The sequence below is a fragment of the Rattus norvegicus genome, chromosome 17 (genome assembly GCF_021556685.1).
Source record: "Rattus norvegicus strain SHRSP/BbbUtx chromosome 17, alternate assembly SHRSP_T2T, whole genome shotgun sequence".
Taxonomy (NCBI): domain Eukaryota; kingdom Metazoa; phylum Chordata; class Mammalia; order Rodentia; family Muridae; genus Rattus; species Rattus norvegicus.
This window is the reverse complement of record NC_141550.1, coordinates 75372851-75397988: the sequence shown is the minus strand read 5'-3', so window position 1 is coordinate 75397988 and position 25138 is coordinate 75372851. Positions and strand designations below refer to the sequence as shown.

The 25138-nt window shown below is 44.1% G+C and overlaps 1 protein-coding gene across 2 annotated transcripts in view; it reads right to left on the bottom strand.

Moving 5' to 3' along the window:
* Taf3 (TATA-box binding protein associated factor 3) overlaps positions 1–25138 on the bottom strand; it is a 153109-nt gene that overhangs the window by 21284 nt on the left and 106687 nt on the right. For both annotated transcript variants that reach the window (XM_087589613.1, NM_001271342.1), the window contains 2 exon segments: positions 13527–15352; positions 4253–4335 (listed from right to left, as the gene is read on the bottom strand). In XM_087589613.1, the coding sequence (XP_087445739.1) occupies positions 4253–4335; positions 13527–15352 (1909 nt within the window).

The following is a 25138-nucleotide window of genomic DNA, read 5'->3' as shown; positions in this document are numbered from 1 at the left end:
CCACCTGAAGGGCCAGGCTGTGGACCACCGAGCTTCACTTTGGTGCTACCATACAAAGGCCTCTTTGCTCTGGTCCTGCCCGCCCTTCTCTAATGACCATGAAGGCATCTGTTCCTCTTGTCCACCCTTGTCCCATATTCTGAGAACCCACCTTCCTTCTGGACTTCCCCTCTGCCCACTGCTGACAGGGTTTTGCTACATAACACAGGCTGGCCTCAAACTTGCAGCAATCCTCCTGTCTCAGCCCTCTAGTGCAAGGAATTACAAGCATACAGTATGTATGGTACATTTTAAAACAGGAAGACGTTTATTTTTCTTGAAAGTGTTAAATGGTTATTTTTGTATTTCCTTATGGCTACTCTATTTCTCTTGTCAGAAGTTTGGCAACACAGAGACAAGTATCTAGACCTATTTTATGTTTTTAAAATATCAGACCTTCTATCTTTGGATTAATAAGCTTCAGCTCTAATTTTCACAGTTTATGGAACTAACTGAGAAATAACATCTATTAAAAATCCCCACTCAGGGTTGGGGATTTAGCTCAGTGGTAGAGCGCTTGCCTAGCAAGTGCAAGGCCCTGGGTTCGGTCCCCAGCTCCGAAAAACAAACAAACAAACAAACAAACAAACAAACAAAAAAGGAAAAAAAAATCCCCACTCATGCAAACCTGTAGCATACCCAAGATGGCATAAACAAGAGTGCATCAATTTTTCACCACCTCTGTCAGGAAGGAAGAAACTCTCAGGAGTAGAGAAGTCGACCAGTCACTACTGGAAATCAAAGTATCAACAGAATGAAATCTCCAGTAGTAAAGCAGCCTCCAGTACCTCAAGCCCAACCAGAGAACTGGGTGAAGCCTGTGAAACAGAATACACCATGCAACCCATGCAAACTCTCAGAGGAACCATGTTCTCACTGAGAGCAGGTACTGCTGTCCAACAGGCTCATCGCTGTACAGGCAGAGGAGGGAGGTTCGTGAATTCAACATCATGAGCCTCTCTGTGGGGGAAGTATAGCCTGGCAGATGGGAAAGGGCAGAGGCTCAAAGCTGGGGAACATGGCCACAGTCCCAGTTTAGGACCAGTCTAGCTACTTAGATCCTCTGTGGGATGGGGTGGGAGGTGTAAGGAACTCCTTCCTGCATCTGTGACAGCACAGCACTAAGGAGGGCATTTGCAAAATGTGAGGGAAGAATGGTCATTCTCCATCAGCAGTTACCAAAGTCTGTACAAATCTATATTATGTTTTTATTGCCTTTTCCTAGGAGACTTAACTGAATTTTCAATTATATAAATATTCAGAGGTTTAAACTTAGAAAACCTGCAGGCACCAGTCTGTCATTTCTGTCATGTTTCTTTCCTGATAATTGCTTTTTTTTTTTTTTGAGACAAGGTCTCCCTTCATAGCTCTGACTGGCCTGAATGTGCTATGAAGACAAGGCTAACATCAAATTTATAGAAATCCACCTGCTGTTTCTTCCCAGAGTGCTGGGATTGAAGGTGTATACCATCATACATAGCTTCTAGGAAGAGACTGTGTCCCTAACAATCTCTGTCATGTTACTTTGCTGTGTTCCTCAGGAGAGGACCAGGGTAATGCCATCCCTTCTCAAGTTGCCCCAAATAACATAGGCCAGCAAATAGTAAGGTCAGGGTAACAAACACAGGACAGTTGTGCTGCCCCTGAGCACCATGCATTCCTTGTCACCTGACCAGCAGAGCTCTAGGCTCCTGGCCAAGATGAAAGCCCAGCAGGATTGTGGGCCTAGACACTTCAGCAGTGGCCTTGAACGCATAGCTCCCTCATTCACATAGCTGAGACTGTAGATTTGGGGTCAGTGCCTCTATTTCCTCTTCAGTGTGGATTGGAGGGAACTCTGGACATCTATTACTCGCAGACATGTTCAAGGAATCTGGGGTTTTTGAGAAGCTGCCCTGAGTTTTTACACTGTGAGGAAAGGCCCTGGTATCCTAGAACCCTCTACGACAGTTTTGAGGGACAGGAGACTGAGGAAGACAAACTGCTGCTGCGGCCTTGCTTTGAGGGGCACGAACAGAGGACAGAGGACCCGTCCTAACCACAAAGTTCTTTTGTGGATCAAGGGCAGAAGGCCTAAGTTCCTCAAGACTTAGAAGCTAAATATTGTCTTAAAGATCTTCTAAAGAAAAGGGTATAATTTGAACCTTGTAAAGCTTCTTCTTTCTCTTATAATTTCAAAAGACTTGGTCCTTTAGCAATAAACAACCCCCCCCCCCCAACACACAGATACAAGGAATACACAGATTCTTTTGTTTTTGAATATCCAGCTGCTTGTTAATTTCCCCTTAAAAGAGCATTAGCTCACCCCCCAGGTGCACAGACAAGAAGAGAACACACAGTGATATGACTCTAGTTTCCCAGCACTACAGCCACAAATCAAGGTCTGTCCAGGGAAGCTCCTCATGTGCTACCGTAAAAGAGGGCTACGGTTTGAATGTCACCCACTACTCGAGCGCCATAACGCTGTTTTTAATTTTTAATTAAACATTTTATGTGTATGGGCACATAGGTGCAGACCCTCTGGACTTGAAGCTACAGGTGACTGTGTCACCGATGTTCATGCAAAGAATTGAACTCTGGTCCTCTGTGGGAGCAACAAGTGCCCTTAACTGCTGCACCAACTCTATACCCACAGAAGAATCTTAACTTTTTCAGTCATTTGAAAGCAGAAAAACCATTCTTAGCTTACAGGTCATACAAAAGCAAGCAGTAGGTGGACTACGGCTCACCGGGTGCAGTTTACTAAGCTCTAACTTAGACCTTCCCATCCCCCCAAATACTTACTGAATTTCTATTTCTATGAGATTCTATTTGACTTGAGCCCCTACCTCCCTCTGATTTTAATTTGACATGCAATGTGTTGCACGAATGTTTTGTCCTGTACACTTGTATGCTTGCTTTGGTCAAGTCATTAACTGTCCATGCAACTTGGCAGTCACCTAGGCACATCCAAGTTACACGTTATGTAACTCTGTATTTCCCAGGTAATCTGTCTAGAATCCAGGCTGTTCTAATTTCCCTCAAGCTGGACATTTGTTCCAGAGTAATAGGATCCAGCCTTGCATCTTCCTAGCTCTTAGGAATATGAATGATTTATTGAAAGGTGAAAACAGAACACACAGCCAACAGAATTACCAACAGGCGCTTCAGGGCAGAGAGATGAATAGAACCAGCAATGCCTTTTTAAATCTTAATTCCCTAAAGGGAGGAAGCCAAGCTTCTGTGTGGGAGTTAAGACGGTACCAATGAGATATGGAGAAAACAGGAGTTAAACGAGAGTTGGTAAAGTATCTTTTGAAGGATGAACAAGAGCATCCCTCAGAGCAGTGAGACAGGCACAGAGCTTCCCAGGAGAAGGTGCTCCCTAGAGCTTGAGCATGCAAGGTAAGTGCTCCTGCTGAGCTGGAGCCCGGCTCTGTCCCATCTCCCTCAGTAAGCTCAAGCACAATGCAGAGTTCTGAAGATAAACTCCACCTGCCACCTAGGTCTGTGCAGTCAGCACAGTGATGTGGAGATCAGTCAGAGAATGTGGGGGAGACTCGGTCCTTCAGCCCCCCCCCCTTACTTGAGCATAGACTTTGTGAAAGACAATGTTGGCCTCCATCTTACCCCATCATAATCCTGAGACTTCTTTAATGAGGGACATTTAGCACTGAGAGAGCAGTATATGGAATACACATGCCCTATGATGAAACGAACTGATGACAGTGATCTCCTGCATGATAAACCCTGTCAAAGGCCCAGGTCTGGGGAGGTCACAGGCCCTGGATTATGGTGGTGGGGGTCTTCTACTGTTGGTTTACCACACGGACTGTTGTCAAAAGGCCTTGTAAATATCTGTGTTTACACCCATGGGTTAGTGCTGCTCTGTTAGGTCTTAGAAACAAATGGTGAATGGAGGTGCCTATTAATTTAGCAAAGCAGGCTGGCCAGCTCTTCCAGCATCTTCCACAGTTCCCGTGCTCCTCCCAGCACTCTTCATCTAGGTCCTACCCTACACCTCTCCCTCCTGCGGGTCAGACTTCAGCTTCTCTTCCCTCAGCCTGATGCCTACATAACTCAGCTATGCTGGCTAAGCAACTCCCCAGGCGCCTGGCAGGAGCAGCCTCTCTTGCTCAGACTTTGGTTTAGCCTGCGGCCATGCTCAGTATGGACTCTCCCCTCTGCCTGCTTTCTCCCTTACATCTCACCCACTCCCAAGATTCATACTTACATCTTGTCCTGGCCAGCGCCAACTCGAAGAGTCAACCTGGGGATAACTGGACTTGGGGCTGGGATGACGGGCTCCACTTTTATCTGTGGAAATTAGTACATTAGTTAGAAAAGTAAATCCTCCTCCAAGTAAGGATTCCTTCTCTTCTACATTCCCATCCCACAAACCTAACAAAGCCATTGAAATGCTGGATAAAAGACATGGCTAGTATGTGTTCTGTGTGTAGATGGGAGTGTGAGAGGCCAGAGGTAGAAGTGGGTATCTTCCTGGATCATTCTCCTCCTTTTCTGAAGACTGCCCCCTCACTGAAGCAGAATCTCGTCAATTTGAAAGGTATTCCAAGTGTCTCTGCCTTTCCTCCCCCCAGTGTTGGCGCTCCAGACGCACGCTACTGGTTGCCTGCTTTTTACTGGGTTCTACGTTAGGTCCTTACGGTTGGAGCACCTAAGCCTTCTCCCGGCTCCACTCCATGTCTTTCAATAACTGAAGGATACACACACAGTCTATGAACTTTATTTATGTTATATTAATTGGCAGCAGTTTCTGGCTTACTGGTTTGTGCTCGTTTCTTTGGTTTTATTGTTTTACACACAAACAACATTCACAGACACAAGTGATATCATAGCATCTGAAAGATATTTACATAACCACCAGATTTTTATTTATCTTTAAAGGTCATTTTACTTTTTATTTTATGTGTATGTCTTGTCTGCATGTATGTCTGTGCGCTGCATGTGTGCCTGGTACCTGTGGAGGTAAGAAGGGTGTTGGGTCTATTGGTACTGCAGTTAGAGACCATTGTGAGCTACCACGTGGGTGCTGAGAACTAACCCTGGGTCCTCTGGAAGAGCAGCCAGTGCTCCTAACCACTGAGCATAACATAAAGGCTGCCACGAGATCTTCCCTATACGACAGCGTTCACTCACGGGTCTTGATGAATGCAAAGCTCACTGTAAATTTGTTTCACCACACCTGGAAGCTAAATATAATTACTGAAGCATGTGTGTGTGTGTGTGTGTGTGTGTGTGTGTGTGTGTGTGTGTATAGCACACTTTCTCATTTTAGAAAGGCTTTATGGTGAAGATAATGACTCTTGAAAAAGTTGATAACTTCACAAATATTAGTCAGAAAGAAAATATACAAATTGAACATTGTCTCTTGGCAGCTGAGATCGTATGGTATAAGTGTTTTGAATAAACGAGATGAAATTTATGTACTCCCAAATTCTTATCTTTTCCAGTGGTGACTGGCTAGTCAGAAAGTTTTTGGTGGGAAATTCTTTGTCATGTGGGACTGTCCCAAGCACTGGCAGATGTTTAACTTGTCCTGAAATACTTCAAGCCTGTATGCCACTGTTAACCCTGACATCTATCTACAAATACTGACTCACATTCTATCTGCAGTTCACTTACAAATTTATCATCACATAAGTCTGTCTGACTATTCCCTTGAACCACACAAAGCATAAACACTAGTTGAATCAATGCTTATCCGAACACAGGTCGTATTATTCAGTAACTACACTTCTCTTCCAGAATCAACCTAAAACCAAAACTTATGACTTTATGGATGCTTTTAATATCAGTTTATTTGAATGTCCATTTTATTCAAATACCATGAAGTCATCTGTTTTGTTTTCTGTTCTTTCTCAACATCTACCACAGTAACATGTAAGTGCGTAGAAACATTTAAATCCTCAACATGAAGCCAAGACTCCAAACCACCGTTTCTTTCAAGATTCTCCCCTGGGTTTCTTTTTTTGCTTTTGCTTAGGAAAAAGGTATGAATATTGAGGCTGGAGGTAGGTGAATTCCTTTATCTCCTAGGAATGTACAAACTTCTTAGGCCCTAAGTATGAAGTCCATCTCCTCTAGACTTCTTGAGAACCTTCTCCCTTCTGTACCATAACTTACAGAACATCAAGCCTCTTGACTCCATAAATTATTCTCACTAAACTTATTTTTTAAAAAGATTTATTTAATGTACGTGAGTACACTGTCACTGTCTTCAGACTGAGGGCATCGGATCTCATTACAGATGGTTGTGAGCCACCATGTGGTTGGTGCGAATTGCACTCAGGACCTCTGGAAGAGCAGTCGGTGCTCTAACCACTGAGCCATCTCTCCAGCTCTCCCATTAAACTTTTAAATGTGCTAAATTCTTATCTTTAAAAAATGATCTTCTCTTTGTCCTCTGGCTAACGACCTTCTGTTATTCTCTTTATTGTCTGTTTCCTCATTTATATTCATTTTGTTAGAGACAGGGTCTCACTGCACAGTCCTTGGCTGGCCAGAACTCAACATGGACACCACATTGACTTCAAACTCAAATCTGCTCTCCTCTGCCTCCCAAGCGCCAGAATAAAGAAGACCTGCACTACCTCACTTGGCAGAGCTTACGTTCTAAAGACAAAGCTGCTCCACTCCACCGTAAATAGACTCCTCTTTGTTAACTGTTCTACTCCGCACTGTGCTTTACCTGCTTCTCTTCTCTGTGATACCAGCGACTTAGACTTGTCCAGTATTTTAAGGAATCACCTGAACACCATCCAACTGATCTTCACAAACAACAGCGCAGGTATGGAGGGCAGACTCTCCCCACATAACTACTCTCAAACAATCCAAGGTTTGCTCAGGGTTGCAAAATTAGTAAACAAATTATGCAGATTCAAGCTTCCTGACACAAAAATCAAAACACAATCCCTTGGGACTCAGGCATTCTTTGGGTCTCGGTGTATGTGTATCCTGGATGGAATCGCTCACTTTCTCTACCAGGTATCTTAGAGTAACTCATGAGCACTTGTATCAGTCCTAGGGCAAGCAGTAGGCACTTTTCTTTATGGAAGGCTAGTGAATGTATGGGAATTTGAGCTTAACTTTGGTTTTACCTTCATTCAGCTGAACAGCTGGATTTTTATTGCGAAGGATCTGACCAGTGACATGAACCAAAACATGGGCTATTCATGACTTACCCCAAAAGCTAAATGAAGCCTTTGTGCGGTGCTGCATGCCTTTGATCCTAGCCCTGGGGAGGCAGGGGAATGTGGATCTCTGTGGGTTCAAGGCTAGCATGGTCTACACAGAAAGTTTTAGGAAAGCCAGGGATACAGAGAAAAACCCTGTCTCAAAAAACAAAACAAATAAAATAAATTAAATGATGTGTACAAAACAGGCAAACAAAAATGGAAATATAGTCAGATTCAGAATGGTATGACTGCATCTTGAAGGCAACTGGCATTCTACCAACTGATATGGTTTTGCCACCTCAGCTCGAAGTTTATCTGTAATCACGATACCCAACATTGCCTGCACAGATACGTCTGGTAGTGAAAGAAGGAACCTTTAACTACATTCTGAAGCAGACATGAGCCAAGAGTATCTCAGGCAGCCAGGCCAATGCACACTCTACCCATAGAGCAGTCAAATACCTTAATTTCAGTCAAAAAGTTAAGTCATGTTTATTCTGAAAAGTAGTCCGGAAGTACAGAGAAAGAGGAGTAAGACCATTCTGCTCAAGGGAAAGAGATTAATAAGATGGTAATGCTATAAAGGGAGCAAAATGTCTATATACGTTCTCCCCGAATTTGTATGCTAACTCTATCTGCATGCTTACCAAAATAAAATAAAGACAGAGATCCTAACTACAAATTAAAAACAATGTCTCTCCTGAACTTTCCTGAAGACAACACCGAACGATAATAGCAACTGTTTACTTAAACAATTTGATGGATTTCACTTTCTAATGGCACAAAGCCACATCCTGGGGCCAAGGGGAGCTCCTAAGGGTTAAAATAAAAGAACAGCACTTTGGAGTAATGTTGTGAATTGGGGCGAGCAGAAGAGCATTTACAGTGGATTACTAAGCTTCCCAATTCACCAAAGAGGTAAAGTCCGGCCATATAAGACTCCTTTGTAGCTAACTAAAAATACATTGTCGGTGGATTTGTCCAGTTTTATGTATAAGCAATACCCCTTTCACCTGAGCTAACACTAGTAGTCATATAAGCCCCTTATTGCCATGTGCTGCAGTTTTTTTGCTAATCTTCAAGGATTTAGCTTCTTTGCCACATACCTCAGGGCACCAACTGATAAAGCCCTAACTCTCCATTTTTCCAGGACACCAGCAGTGCGGCCTTGCAAAAAATGAAAATCGCTCAAGAGATTTAAAGGGGAAATTTATTTTTTAAAATCCTGACTTGAAGCAAAGAGGTGGATTTTTAAAAAGCTTATCTCTAAAGAATCAGTTTAAATTTAAATTCTATCTTGGAACCCTTTCATGCGTTCCAGCTTTAAAGTTTATCTTTTGACAGGGACTTTCTACAAAGGTAATGGGCAGCTTTGTCAATTTAATCTGTCCAAGTTTATTTATTTATTTTTTAATGTTAAACTCCTTTCATTTAAAAAAAAAAAAAAAAAAAAAAGCAAAGAGCCTCCAGCATGTGTGTGCGCTGGCTTGGGTAAGCCAGGCTAGCAGGAAGTAGTCTTGATGTGCACCTGTGCAGGTGTGTCAGAAACCCTGCACTGCTCCTGACAAAGCCACATGGGAGCACTCAGCATTCAGGATGCTCATGGTGCTTGGTAACCCCTGTGCTGTCCTTCTCGGCAATTAAGCTCTTTCCATGAGTTCCTTTTTGAAACAGGCTAGCAAAATATCCATCAGCTATTTGAAACTTTCACAAGACAGTCTGTAGAGGCCTGGCTGTGGTTGAGCAGAGTGAGCGGTGTCCATTGTGGACAGCAAGCTCCCATCCACACCCATTCATGGGAGTAGCCCTTGGAGTGCAGTCATAGGAAGAAGGGGCGCAGCCTTCAGTAGCCGTATACAAACCCAACACACTCACTAAACGCTTACATTCCCGGCCTCCAGGAAGGCAGTGCTGAGACAGAGCAACTTTGTTTACTGCAAGCCCTTCATTCCACTAGTTATGTATGACAAGCAATGAGGAAGGAAGGAAGGAAGGAAGGAAAGAAGGAAGGAAGGAAGGAAGGAAGGAAGGAAGGAAGGAAGGAAGGAAGGAAGGAAGACATTCTGTTGTCAAAAAGAAAAGAGAAAAAGACTGATTCTCTTGTATTAAGCCGTCTAACTGAGCCAATGGTGATTTGTAGGCAGATACTAAAGGGCATGAGGACAAATGAAAGAGTCATTAAAATGTTTAATAGTTCTGATTACTGAAGTCACCGGACTCTGAGGTAATCACTTTCCCGTTTTTAAATCTATGAAGTTGAACAGGAGCTCATAAGGTTTCTCCAAGGACTGACAGTTCACTAGCCCTTCTGGTCACCTCATCCCTGATCAGCCTTTCTTACCTGTTCTGTCCAGTAGCATCCTGTGTCCTGGCCGTGCCAGAGTGGAGAGAGACTAATGTGAGCGGGCTGCTTGAGTAGCAAGGACACAGGATGTGGTTAGATGGGCCTAGTCAAGTCAGTCTCCCTCACTGGGGCAGCATGTCACTCAGACCTCTCAGTGCACAGCTTGCTGAACTGCAGAGTCAGCGTTATCAAAGCCACAGAGCAGTCTGGGGGATTAACTCATGGAGTAACCTGTCATACAAATACACTCTCAGGTGATCGCCTAGTATCGCTCCTATCTAGGTTAGCCCATTCATAAAGAGCCAGTGTCAGCTCAAATAAGACAATTTATTAGCCAGGTCCAAGTTTAGGGTATTCTTTTCAAAGTCTATACATTTTCCAGCATAAATTTTTAAAAATTATCCACGGATGATCAATATTGCTAGTTATTTGTAAGAACATTCTAAACCGATAGTCACCTACATATTTTAAATAACAAAGTCAGTGTTTGCTCAGCATGTTCTGGGGGGGGGAGCTTTCATGGTGAGCATTCTTACAGAAGGTATGAAACAAACATGTTTTCTTTGTTCGCTCGTTTTGAGACAAGGTCTCATGTATCCCAGTCTGGCTTCAAATAGACTATGGAAGCAAGCGTGACCTGGAATCTCTAATCCTCCTGCATCTGCCTACTGATTGCTAAGACTAAAGGCCAGGGCTGCAATGCCCCTTTCTGCAGTGCTGTGCAGTGGAGCCAGAGTTAGGACGCTAGGCAAGTGCTCTAACTGAGCTACAGCCCTGCCTCCCAGGCTGATGTTAAACAGAAGTCAATGGACGGGGTGATGCTGTCTCTCCCAAATGAATGTGAGCAGAGACAGGAAGGAAGCAAAGGCCCCACAAGGATCACATGGCTAGACAGCGTAGGGTTGGGATGTGTACCAGATAATCGTCAATGCCCAGCTTCCCAAAGCTGCTGTGGGCCTAGGATGTGTCTCTTTTTCTACAATGGCAACATCATCCTTTTGGAGTGACACTCTGCCCTTAAGACCGTACTCAAGTAAGAATGCAGGGAAATAGGAGAACATGCTCTCCTCAGTCTGGTGCTGATGGTTCTAGCTTATCTTCTATTTAAGGTTGTAGGTAGAGCTATAGGCATAGTTCATGGTAGAAAGCTCACTAAGTACATGGGCGCTTGGATCCAAACCCCAGTCATGTATGTGCATATGCATGCATACATGAGATTATGAACACAGCTGTTTAGTTCCACCAGCACACATAACAGGTGGGGTTTTTTGTCATCATTTTTTCTGTGAAACACACTTAAAATACTAAAAACAGATCGTGGTTAAGGGAGTCCTTCACCATAAATTCCAACGATTCAGTTTGAAATAATCAAGTCTTGCAACACATGTACACGTACACACAAATATCAATCATTATGCATTTAGGTAGTATGTGTGTATGTATTTGCTTTGTGTGTCTGTGTGGGCCGGCATGTGCCGTGGCGTGTATGTGGAGGTCAGAGGGTCATCTTGTGGGAAGTGGATCTCTCCTTTTAGCACGTGGGTTTGCATTCAGGATGCCAGGTTTGGCAGCTAGTGTCTTTACCTATTGGGCCATCTTGCCGCCCCAGTTAGCCTCCTTTGACTATCTTTCTTTTGACCACATTTAAGGAAATTTGCAGGGCATACACAGTCCGTTTCAGCTTTGCTTTTGATGATTTGTTGTGCATGAAATTTGTGCAGATTAGTGGGTGGAATGAGGAAGCTTTAATGCTCTACCAGCCTTTAGTCTACTCCTTATTAATGCTTTCCAAATAATGCCACCTCTTCCCTTTCTGTTGCTACAAAGGACTAAGACATAACTGTTTCCATACTTCTATAGTGTAGTTCAAAATGAGTACTATTACTACTCCTGTGACCACTTCCATTACTCAGGTAACATTTACTCCGGATATGCCAGACATGTCCCTATACACATCTGTATAACAGTCTTATTTTCATATAAGCAATTTTACAAAAGGCAGGAATTGAACTCAAGTCTAATTCTATAATTCTACTTCTTATTTGTAAAATTCTTATAATGTAAGTGATTGATCATTTCTCTGATCTATATAACCTATCAAAAATGACACAAGGCTTGAACCCATCTATCAGGCAACAGTCTATAGAGCTACTGGTGAGCGAGTCTGCCTGAAGGGCTTTCCTTTTCCAGTCAGGAAGATCCTGAGCAGAGGCACAGACTCGGCCTGCCTGACGGTAACAGCTTCATCGGATGGGCTTTCATTAAGAGTCATAACGGCCGCTCAGCAATGCCTGACTTCCCAAAGTCAAGGTAGTGCTGGTTACAATGGCACCATGTTAAATGGTTAGGAGTCAGCTTCTGTTACTCCAGGCACATGACCCAGTAATGACTAATTATGATCAGAAAGCGTCTCTATGAAAACACTTCCAAATTTGAAGACTATCTGTGCAATAAGGGACTTGGCGCTCGTGAATAAGTGACCCTCGACTGGGATGGCCATTCTCTCAGGCCTCTCTTGCTCCCCGGTGTGGAACCTGTGGGAGACCTGCAGGAGCTGTTTCACAGGTATGTCAGAAGGGAGAAATGTGTGGGAGTGCTTCAAAACCTGACAAGTATCATATTAAGACAACATAAGAATAAAATGATAACATGACGGTAAAGACAGAAATAAGATGTGTTGGAAAAACGGTTTAGTAGTTAAGACCACCCCTACTGACTGCACTTCCACAGGACCTGAGTTCAGTCCCCAGCTTACAACCACCTGTAACTCTAGCTCCAGGAAATCTAACATCCTCTTCTGGACACACTACTAAAAATAAAAATAAAATAAATCTTTTAAAATGAGAGAAATTATAGAGTTGGTATCCTGTTAGTAAGTTAATGGTGTCTCATTAATTTGCCAGTGTCCAATTACTGACATTATTTTCGTTCCATTTCTTTACTCATGGAAAAGGCAAGGGGTCTAAACAAATTAAAAGCAAGGCAGAAAAAAAAAAAAAAAGTGGCTGTTGCCAGCCAAGTTAGCTTTTCCAAGTAGGTCTGAAGCTAAAATCATTGTAACATCATTGGTACTGTACTTGCTGTTAGGTAGAACATCATTCATTATGCAGAAAGAAACTTCTGGTGTTATATTGTGGCCAAGTGCAGACAGAGAAGATTCAGCATGAATTGGAGGCCCTGCAGTTCTACAGAGGGTCCTGAGTGTCAAGTGAATGTCTGTAACCTTCTCAAGACCAAGAGGAAGAGCAGAGCTGCCCAAATAGAGGTCACAACTTGTGTCCACAGGACAGCTCCCGACTCTTATGGAATCGCAGGGCTGACTAGCATCCCTGATGTTTACATGAACTCTGCCTTCCTGGCAGGACAGACGAGGTCTCTGCACATGGATTACTTTCTGACTACTGGCTGAGTCACCAGGTTAGCCCAGGAGTCCCCATCTTGACCTGGGAAATAAATAGCAGGAATAAGAGAAGCTGCGCAAGCCCTACATGAAGCCTCTCTCTGCCCCTAAGTAAACGGCAGAGTGGGTCTCCAAAAGGAGACAAAGGCCATTGGCTCCGTTGGCTTCTGTCTTCTTCCAGAAGGAACATGGGCTTACATGTCATAGAAAAATAGATGCTTTCAGGTACCCAAAAATCAGTAGTAGTAGACTTGACATTGAACAAGCTACTATTCACTTTAGTATTACTCGTGTGTGTGTGTGTGTGTGTGTAACTGAGAGAGATCAGCTAATGAATACAATTTACAGATTTTGATTAGATTCCTCTGAAGCTATACACTTTTAGCATCCAGTGTGTGTAGAGCTTAGTTAGAGAACTAAACTTAATCTTTGTAACCACATTACAAATAAATGTCACTTAACTGCCCCTCGGTTTACATCCGAGACAGACAGACCTCCTGGCTTCGTTTACCTCGCTGTGCACTAGGACCTTGCTCGGACAGTGCCGAGAATGACACCAGCTTACTTTTTCATGCTTGTGTCTCTCCTTTTCTTTCTCTCTCTTCTCTCGCTCCCTTTTCTCCTTCTCCCGCTCCTTCTCTTTCTTCTCCTTTTCCTTCTCCTTCTCTTTCTTCTTCTTCTTCTCCTTTTTGTCCTTTTTCCTTTCTTTCTCCTTGGGCTTCTCTTTTTCCTCAAACAGTTTTTCCGGGAGCATTGGCGAGAAGGCCGGCAGCATGGCCGGGACCCTCACTGCTGCAGGGCTGAATAGAGGCAGTGCCATTTCTTTTGGGGGCAACACCAGCTGCGTTGGAGGGGCCTTTATCTTGTCTTCTCTGCTTTTTTCTTTAAGCCTTTCCCTTTCCCGCTTATCTTTCTCCCGCTTGCCTCTTTCTCGGTCTTTCTTCTTGTCCTTATGCTTCTCTCGCTCTCTCCTCACGATCCCATCTTTCAATCGCACTTTCGCATCAATGTCTTCAAACTCTTTGATTTTAAACTTATAGGGATCGGACTCTTCGTCTTTCATCAACTCCTTCCATGGGTACTTAACCTCCTTTCCAGCTTCCTTCTCCTTCTCCCTCTCTCTCACTTTATCCTTCTCTTTGCTTTTTTCTTTGTTTCTCTCTCTCTCCCTCTCTCTGTCTCGCTGCTTTTCTTTCTTTTTCAACTTAGTCTTCAGTTCTTTTTTCAACTTCTTCTTCACATCCACGGAAGGCGGCGGCTTGGCTTTCTCCTCATACCCCTTGTGCAGAGGTTCAGGAGTGGGAGGAGAAATGGAGGGAGACGAGATATAGGGGAAGGTGGGAGGCATGTTGGAAGGGGCTCCCAGCTTTGCCTTCCGTACCACCTCATCAATAGAGGCATCCATTGTCCACGAGTTATCCGAACTGGAGGTTCCACCAGAGAGAGGCAGAGGAGTAGCGAGGGACTTAGTAAAGTTATTGGAGGAAGTGGAAGCTTTCGGAGTGGTGCACTCTGACACTGAAATCCTCTTAGGACTCGTAAAAGTGTCTCCTTCGGATTCTGATCCAGAAGAAAACTCGAAAGGGTCTGGCTCCCGCTCTGCACAGGCTCGTGCAATCACAGCATCGATGGAGTCATCGATGGTTTTGTCTGTCACAACACCTTTTTTCAGCTGCATTTCAATGTTCAGTTTCCCAGTTTCCGGGGGCGTCTGTGTTGGTTTCACTGGGATAGTCTCCTTAACAGTTTTTTCAACCACCATAGCTGAAGGGGTCCTATTTGGTGTTTCAGGTCTGACAGGGGGTTGGGGAACATGGGTTACAATCTTGGGGCTCTTAGGACTCTTGGGGCTCTTAGAACGTCCAGGTGATTTCTTCTCTTTGGGGATGGTTTTTGGTGACCGAATAGGACTTCCAAGCCTTGCTGGTGATAGGGCAGCCTTGGGTGATTTAGTTTTCTGACCGGGAGAGCTAGCTTTAGTCTTTGTTTTCGGTGTAAATGGTTTTGTTTCTAATGGCTTTGCAATTGGTAGTTGTGACTTTGCAAATGGAGCCAGCATGGGGGGCTCTGGTGATGGAGGGGCCAGATCCGTACTGTCCTGGACATGCACAGGAGAAAGCATTGGTGGGATCTTCTGTGGATTTATTGAGCTGAGAGGTTCTCGTGCTTCTAACAACACAACATCTAGGGAGTCCCCTTTAGAGTTCAGGAGTCGTGGGCGCTTCATGGAGGGCATTTCTTCCACTTCAGGACTGTCCAGTGGCCTCTTACCCAAGAAGTTCTCATCATTGATGACTTCCTCCTCCTCCAATTCATCATCTTCTTCCAAGGGCACCTGCATGGCTTCTGCTGAGGTGCCCCCATCAGTGGGCACCTGTTCCTCTTCCTCCTCTGCAAAGGGAGAAGAGGGCATCATTAGAATGGACAGAACAAACAGAACCTAGTCTTCAAATATCACTTCTTGGAAGGAAGAAACAGAATCTATTGAACAATGAGTTCTCCTAGGTCTTCCCAGCCTAGGGGTAAGCATCCAAAGTGGCAACAAGGAGGACCAGTGTCCTAAAGCTATTTCCTAGTCTGAGAGAATACCGACCTCCTACCTTCCAGCACTCACACAGCCCTCAGTAACAGAGCAGTGTTCATGCCTGCTAACCTCAGAGATGAAAGACATACTTTTAAAAGACTGTGTATGCATATGTATGTTTATGTGTATGGAAGCCAGAGGCTGACATGGGATGTCTGTCAGGTGCTTTCCACCTTACTTTCTGAGATAGGGTCTCTCACTGAAACTGGATCTTACCCATTCAGGGAGACCTGGGTTATGGTGGACTACATACAGGTCCACATGCTTCTGTGGCAAGCATTTTACTTGACTAAGATATCTTCCCAGCCTTATGAAAAAGACTTGTACAAAACATTTTAATCTCTGTACACAACTTGGATTATAGGCATACCCACTTGGGATGGCAGCACAGTATAGTGTGGCGAATTTGGCTCAGACATCTGAAGCTGTGTTTAGTTAGTGTCTGGCCCTACAGAGTGATGGGCCTTAGGTAATCTTAACCTCCTTGAGCAAGTTTACCGACCTTTCAAAAGGAGCTGATGTGCTTGCCCTGCCTATTTGACTTGCTTCTTATAAGATCAGATTCTGTCTTCTGCCCTGAAATATTAACTAAGCATACAGTGCACGTGAGAATGGCTGAAAGAACTGTATGATCAACTTCTGACCTAAACTAGTGCATGTGTACGGTACACAGAAAGGCAACTGATACCATAGGCAAATGCTCCAGGAGTTCACAGCAGAGAGGAGGACTCACTGTCCATGGGGAAGACTTCTGGAACAAGGCAGTGACTGGAATATTGCCAGGAGTGCCAAGGTCCAGGATGAACAGTTAGGTGGTAAAAAGGAGGACTCGAGACACAGGAAGTGTGCAAGGACCACGGAATTAAAAAAAACAAACCACGGAATAATCTGTCTGGAACATGACGAAGGACGCGGCAGAACGAATGAAAGCTGAGTAAAGCTGTGTCCACATCACGGGGCGTCTGTACTCTGCTAGTTCACACTGAAGTGTGTCCAAGAGCATCTCCATCCAAACACACGGTGGGCACAGTGGGTGGTGCCAGACCCCAAAAGGAGGGGGCAGATGAGGCATGGCTGACACAGTGTAGTCAAGAGTGAGGAGGAGTCTAGACTAGAAAATGGCAGCAGACGGAAGCAGGAGAGGTAAATGACATTCTTTAGTCAGTGAACATGCTCAGGTATGAGATGAAGGAGTCAAACACAAGCCCACGGCTATAAGGTCTATAATGATCAGGGTCATCATTATCAGGAAGATGAACGGAGCGCAATGACTTTAGCTCAATCCCAGACACAAAGCTTGAGGAACTTTTAGCCAGTGGTGTTGACTGAGTAGCTCAAAAATATACTGAAATTCCAAAAATCAGAGTGGGATGTGAGAGGCTGCTGTCGACACTGAAACCATAGTCGATGAGTGGGATGAAATATGAAATGCGGGTTCAGAATCCTAGGGAATAACTGTGCAAGGATAAAAGGAACAATGAGACAGGGAAGATCGGACGTCAAAGAGCTCAAGGGACCAGGGAGTGTTGAGAAGAAAGTTAGAGGGAGAGGCAGGGCTTGGTGGGTGAGGGTGCTTGCCCTCAAGACAGATAACCTGAGCTTGAGTTTAGGGCCCACATGATTGAAGGAAAGAACTCATGTCACAGACTGTCCTCTGACTTCCACATGCATACTGTGGAGCTCGCGCGCACGCGCGCGCGCACACACACACACACGGGGGGCGGGGGGGGGAGCGCTAAACAAATGAGAACAATTTAAAGGGTTTTGGCTTTAACAAATGGAAGCCTAGTGGGTAAAGTCACTGCTCAGAGATCAAACGTCTCAAAGGCGTTGAGGGGTGAATGGGTGAGGTGATGAAAGTGACAGACGACAGCACTCTATAAACTGACACAACATCGTAACTGCCACCATGATGGTGGCTTGACACCGCTGCCACCACCTCTCCAGTAGCCAGCAGACACGGGAGTCAGTTCAGACCATTTCTATGTCCATTTCCCTCCTACCTCAACTTGTGAGTACATTGCCTGAGCATCCCCCTATATTCCGGTTACACACAAAAAATAGACAGCCTAGAGCTGGGCATGGTGGTACACACCCTTAATTCCAGTACTCAAGAGGGAGAGGCAGCCAGATCTCTGAGTTCAAGGTCAGCCTGGTCTACAAAGTGAGTTCCAGCACAGCTAGGGCTACACAGAGAAACCATGTAGTGGCTGTTCCTGGTTGTCAACTTGACTCTATCTGGAATGAACTACAATCCAGAATTGGAAGGGTCGCCTGTGATCCTGCTCTTGAGGCGGGGAGATACAAGTTTCTGACCTGGATCTTGGCATGGAGACTTTGAGGCAAAGTGGCTATGAATTCCAGGAGCTTAAGGCAAGGAGATCTCTGAGTTCAAGGTCACCTGGGACAAAGCAAGACCCAGACCCAGACATGGTGGTACCCACTTTGAGTCTGGGACACACCTGCTGGAGATTTACATAAGGACATCGGAAGAAGGAAGAGTCTCTCTTTTTTGCCTGCCTGCCTGCCTGCCTGCCTGTCTTGTGGGACTGAGACACTGCTAGATCCTTGGACTTCCATTCACAGCTGCTGCTGACCATTGTTGGAGAGTTCGACTACAGACTGTAAGTCATCAACCAATTTTCTTACTATATAGAGACTACCCATAAGTTCGGTGACTCTAGAAAACCCTGACTAAGACAAACACTGTCTGAAAAAACAGGGGGTGTGTTGGGGTGAGGGGTGAGGGAAGACAGCCCAGAGTAGAAGGTCTGCAGTGATGGGCCGATAATGTTCAGATAATGTCTAAACACTGCCTCCTTTCCTGTCTATAAAAATGGCAGGGCAAACATCATTTGCTTAGCTGCTAAGAGGTAAACCTGTGAAAGATCAGAAAGAACATTGCTTAGAATAGTCTCCAAGGGCATACAGATTTCAGATTACTTATTAGTGGGCTGCAGATATAGCTCTGTTGACAGAGTTTTGTTTAGTATACATCCTGAGTTGGATCCATCCCCAGTAATGCATAAACCAGGGTATTTGGGAGTTGGAGGCAGGAGGATCAGAAGTTCAGAGTCATCCCTAGCTAAAAAGCAAACTGAAGGCCAGGCATGGTATATGTGAGACTGTCTCAAACAACAAAAAGGAAGAGTTACTAGTATTACACATCTTTTTTCTTTTGTTTCTATGCTGGGAACCAAACTCAGTCTCATGCACACCATACAAGCGCTCTAATCACTGAGCATATACCTAACCCTCTATTTCCCTGTTTCAAAAAATCCCTTTTATTCTACAAAAGGTCACAAATCTAAAGATAGCAAGGTAGAAAGAGGAATGTTTTGGCTGGGTAGGAAAGAGGCCTGTAGACTCCTTTAAAGCATACATTGCTCATTCCAGAGGCTGGTTTGGGCCCTCATTAGTTCTCAGAGTGTGAGTCCCCTAGTGTGACCTTGGGAGACTGGAGGGGAACATATGAAAGCAGTCCCTGGGAAAGGTCAACTGAAGTCTCCCACATACAAACATGTTTATAGTCAGAATAACTGCAGTATTTGTGCTTTCCTTTTCTCACATTACATTTACTTGTTTTTGAGAGAGAGAGAGAGAGAGAGAGAGAGAGAGAGAGAGAGAGAGAGAGAGAGAGAGAGTGTTTGCATATGTTATGACCTTGAGGAGGTCAGAGGACAGTTTGCAGGAGTCAGTTCTCTCCTACCATGTGGGTCTTGGGGACTGAACTCAGGTTGTCTGGCTTGGCGGCAGGGGTCTTAACCAGTTGTGGCATCTTGCTGGCTCCCAAATTTGTATTTTCAATACGAGGTGTCTGAAAGTATTATTCTACTAGTGTGTGATCCTATCAGATTGACAGTGGCAAGATGCTGCCAGGTAGGTATGAGAACTGAAGAGAGTACTCAGGTTTAGCTAAAAAAAAAAAGTAATAGTTTCATGCAAATACATTAGAAAATATATAGGTTTATTTTCAACTTAGATCTCAGATAACTCATAAAAGCCTAGAAAACTAATAACAGTTATTCACGATAGTAAAACAATGCAAAGAGCCATAAAGTTTTATTCAAAATTCAAAGCAGGGCCTGTAAGTGAGAAGGGGGATTCTGTTTTATTAAACTCTAGAGATGTTTTACTGTTTCCTATCTGTGGAAAGGCATTACTGTGGAATCTCCTCACTGTCTGACGGAAGCTAACTAGTACACAGAGTCTGCCACCTTCCTCCAGCTCAGTAGTTGGAGTCGAGGGATGAGGTGTCTGCTGTCCACATGTGTGACTTAATGGTGAGGGGCACCAGTGTGAGGGAAACTACCGAGGGGGGATTTAAGGAGACTCTTTTATTCCTCCATGTTTTCTTCCTTGCTTCAGAAGACGTTGCTCAGCAGTGTAGACCTACAGTAGAAGACCAACCTTATGCAACTTTGTGGAAGAGGTGTAAAAAAGGAAAACAAAAATCCACACACAACCACGGAAGAATGGGGTCAGGGCAGAGTGAACATCCAGTGAAGTGGCTGTCAGCTTTGCTACCTGTTCCAATAACCCTGCCTGCCCCAACACTGTACAGAGCGACTGGGCAGACTTCCCAAAGATATCTCAGTAAAAGAAGCCAGTTCCAGGTAAGTGTTTCATTCTCAGCTTGCTCCAGAAATCCCAGGGGCAGGGCATCCTTTCCTGCAGGGTCAGAATCTGGCCGACGTTAGATACAACTCTGTGTTTATGTGAGAAGTACTCTTAAGGAGGATTTGTTGGAACTGGTATCAGCAGTGTCCTTTATTGAAGGATACCGCGTCAGAAACTTACATGTCTAAGAGAGAAAAAGAAGACATCAATCTATCTGCTCTCCTACCAAAGAAGACATATTAAGAATCTTAATTAAGACAGGGTAGGAATCCTCAAAAATATTTCAATGTCTGTATAAATGTTCACGGCTGCTAACAATTTAGTTTGCACACTGATTCGCTAAGGTGTGAAGTCCACATAGTTCTGACAGAAAGCACTGACAGCGAGAACACAGGAACCCCTCATTCTCCCACAGAGCTTCCCACATGTGCTGACACAGTAGGCTCTTCACCGGCCCTAAAGACCCCCGTGTTAGAGGATGGCCCTGACCTCCTGATGAACTTCAGGAGTGGGACCCTCTAAAGGAAATGTGGATCTTATGTCTCTTTGTTCTCTGCTTTTGTTTCCTGGGTCATGAGGTCTGCAGCTTTGCTTTGCTATGTGCTCCCACCATGAGGTGCTGCTCTGCCACAGGCTGAAAGCAACAGTCAACTGACCCAGAGAAATCTCTGATATCGTGAGCAGACCTAAGCCTCTCATTTTGATCCTTACCAAAGCATTTGTTACAGTCAGTGGTGGGAGCTGACTGACACATCTGGAGTGGAAGTTGACTGACACATCTGGAGTGCCTCGCAGCAGCATTACAAGAGAAAATAATAGGAAGCAATATGGATGACGGAGCAGAGTCTTTTAAATTATACAAAAGGAAAACGCATAAACAACAGCAATGTCCATCTCTTTAACATCACAAATGCTGAAGAGGGCAGGACAGTACAAACTTCACTGTGATTTTCCTTCCTTGACAACACAAATAACCACCAGTCCCCACACTTCTCCGAGGAATAATGAAAAAAACATGCTGCTCCAGCAAACAAGACAAGGAGGTTTGAACACACCGCAAGGACTTGGGGATGTTAATTCTAAGCTATGATAAATATTGACTTAGAACAAAATATCGTTTTAACTAGAACAGTAAATGCCTTTAAAGAAACACTGTAATCTAAAAAGCTAGTAGACATTAGGAAAAAGAGGAAATTGTTTGCACATGGCATGAAAGCTTTTTATCTCATTAACTACACAGATGCATGCAACTCTTAACTGCAGTGGCCTGTTCTCCAACTAGGCAGAAAACACACTTCTGTTTTTAAACTTTAACTAAAAGGACAATAAAATGCTACCCACATATATTCCCCCAAATTAAATATATTTAAAGCTACATTACTTGTGTGGAATCTTTTTAAATTTTAGATTGGTTCTTGTTAGGTTGCCTAGGCTGGCCTCAAACTGGTAATCTTCTGCCTTATTCTTCTAGGTTATAGTGTTAAGGGGTGTGTTAATATTACCTTTATCAGCGGAATTATTTCTTTTTTTCCAGTAAAGACTACCTTCCCATTTGTTGGAGTCTTAGATGTACTTATCTTCACGAGTTCCTGGAGGTGACTCAATGACTCAATTACCTGCTGTGTGTCAGTGTAAGCAGTTCTGTGCTGGACTAGGGGTACAAAGTCAGATGAGCAAGCCCCAGCCTCTGACCTTCGGAATCACCTGTATCCTTGATGTGTCAGTGCAGAGATCTGAACACGGGACACAGAGAGGACAGACAGCGAGTGGGGATGGAGATGCCGACTAGAAATGGAACCATGCTGAAACTGAGGCTGGGTTTTCCCCATGGACACAACTGAACTCAGCAGAGCCCATTTAATCTCCCCAAGACCCATTCATCTGCGGAATAGAAGCATGGCCTCTGAGCCCTGATGAGGGGTTAATGTCATAACTACTAAGGACCTCTCGATACATAGTTGACTATGCATAAGGAATGACCTGAAGGGCAGACCACAGCTCGTCTTGAAAGATCAGGACACAAGGCCATTGGAAACCCAGAATGGTGCTTAGAACTCTACTTCGTTATGGCTTTGGAGAAAGGTTGGGGCTTAAACTGTTGCTTTCAACCTTGTGAAGGACAAAGAAGCTAACAAAGGCTGTGAGCTTACTTTTGGGGGCCAACAGGACAGAGAAGATGGCACGCAAATGAAACAATCTGATGGACAATGATGGTTAAATAAGTTAGGGACACGTGGTGCTGCTAAAAGATCAGGTTCAGAAAGAGGAGCAGTGACAGCCAAACTCACTGTAATCCATCTCAACAGTTTATCCCTTCGTCGAGACTAAACATTTTTAATTACAACTATATTGCTACATACAATATTTTAAAACTGTCCTGTCTGTAATTGAATCAAAATCAGAACCCTTTTAACACTCAACTTAACACATACATGTGGGTTTGTATTTTTAAAAAAATTAACCTTACTTAAAAAAAATTACTAACGAAGACAAGACAATTAGGCTATGACAATTCATAGAGTACAGCCAATCAATGACACGATAAATTAGCAATAGTGAGGATGTGTTATGAATACCTACACACACACTGACCTGTAAAAAAGCCCCATTCCACTAACATTCTGCACAATAAAACCTAAAATGGGATCTAAGCCAACCAACCTGAAATGACACCTAGCATTATAGATGGCCTAATCTATATGTTAATACTGTTGTATCACATAACTGCAGCAAGACCAAGATAACAATATGACTCTGGGGTTTCTATGGCTACATCCTGGCTAACGGGCCTGAAAGCACTGGCTGCTGACACCACACAGGCTTTCCGAGTACTTCTTTTTGGTTATTTATGATATGATTTATGATAACGACAACATCTCCTATTTTCTTTCCTCCTCAGATACAATAAATTGCTATCGTTAATCACCCTTCTCTGTTCAGCTAGGATTACAATAGCATAATAGGTCCAGCTATGGTAATATTGTGGATTTTTTACAAGAAATAAATACAAGTAGATCTCCAGACAATGTCAGTATCTTTAATATTTTAATCATCTTCCTTTAAGTCTTTCAGAATAAATTTTGCTACAGCTGAGACCCCATATCCAGAATGGAAGGCCTTGATGTGAATCAAATTCATAATCAAGCCCCACATACTCACCACTCGCCATGTCACAATTCACTTAAACTTGTCACACTGGAAGGCTGCCCACAGGGCACAGTTTTTCCAAGACAAAAAATAGCAGTTGCCTCTTCTGGCTTCATAGAGCCTATTTTACCACTGTTCCCCAGTCCTACAAGACAAACTAGCTATTCATCTATCAGAAAGAAACTAGTGGAGGAGAGTAACCATCTTGCAGTCATGGAGACACAGATCACAGCCTTTGCCCGTGGCTGGCTGCGCGGTCTCCTCGTCTTTCTGAACTACTTCCTTTTCTGACAATGACAATCTGTGCTCAAAGACAGCAGCACCTATGCAGCTTTTGAGTAACAGCAAAACAAAGCACAGATAAACACAAACAACAACAAACCAACCATGGCCCAAGGCCTGCCACATGGCTCAGCGGGTAAAAGGGCTTGACATGCAAGCATGGCAAGAGTCTCTTGGAAATCAGAGTAGGAGAAAAATCAACTGCAGGAAGCCTCTCTCTTCCATCAATAGCCAATAAACTAATCTTAAAAATAGAACCCAGTCAAGTGTTTAATTCATAAACTCAACTGTAAGAAACGAGAGGTTCTTCCCCTCTACAAATGCATCAATGGCCAATACAATGCTAATGAAGACAGAAGCCTATTTGAGCCTGGGTGGCCATCTGACTTGCACAGCTGGTCAGGGGTCAAAGGTTGGCAGATGTGACATAAGCAGAGGCTTGGAAAGCACTGTCCTCTGGAGCTAGCTAGTCCTCTTGCCTGATGGATGATGAGAACAGCAGAGCCTAGGGCACTAGTCAAAACACCAGAAACGGAAGGGAGGCCACAGATCACCAGCTGAACCACAGTCATTTGAGTTAGCCTACGTAGCCACATCCAGCAGAATTCCACAGTTGGGCCAACCTTGGCTAATTGTGAATCTGCAACATTGTGAGTAATAGAGCTGCTGTTTGAATGCAGTAAACTTTCAAGTTCCATGAAGTAACATTTTGACTACATATTTACACATATGTGCATAATGAGCTCTCATTACCAACATCATGCCAGTATTCACATTATCATAAACAACCAGCTGTCATCACTTCTATAATCTGCTGTAAGTACTGTTCCTATGGAATATACAGAATCCAGTTCCTGCGAATCTCTGGTCACATTTTCATCAAACGATCGATGTATAATCTTGTCTTATGTGCCTTCCTTCCCTTTGCTGCCACTACCCCTCCTCTTCATCTTCCTCCTCCCTCTGTCTTTCCTGCTGGTTGGAACTCACCTCCATCCTTGTTCCTCAGCCCCCTGAGTGATGGCATGCAGAGGCATACCCAGCAACATGCAGTCCACTTTCGGATCTGACTTAATACACATTGGAGAGGAACCCTGCACTCCCAACAGCAGTATAACCTGGGCTTCACAGGAGCTTACCCCACCTGGGCATATTTTCTGTAAGGTACGTCACAGCCTTTGAGCTTAAGGACAGTAGGCAGCATGCAGCGCTCTACAAGAGCCACCGACTTTACATAGAATGTGAAAAGACACTTGTTCAGTGAAAGCAGAAGGATGGTCAAAAGCAGTCTGGAGTGACAGGTAAGGCAATACTTAAAATCAATTAATTTATTATTTTAAGTGTGTGGGTTGTGTTGGCAGTCTCTATGTCTGTGCGCCACATGTGTGCCTTGGGCCCACAGAAACTAGAAGAGAACATCAGATCCTCAGAACTGGAGCTACAGAAGGTTACAAGCACGCGTGTAGGTGCTGGGAATCAGTTCTGGGTCCCCTGGAAGAGTATTCTGAACTGCTGAACCATCTCTTCAGCCCCAGTAGTTTTTT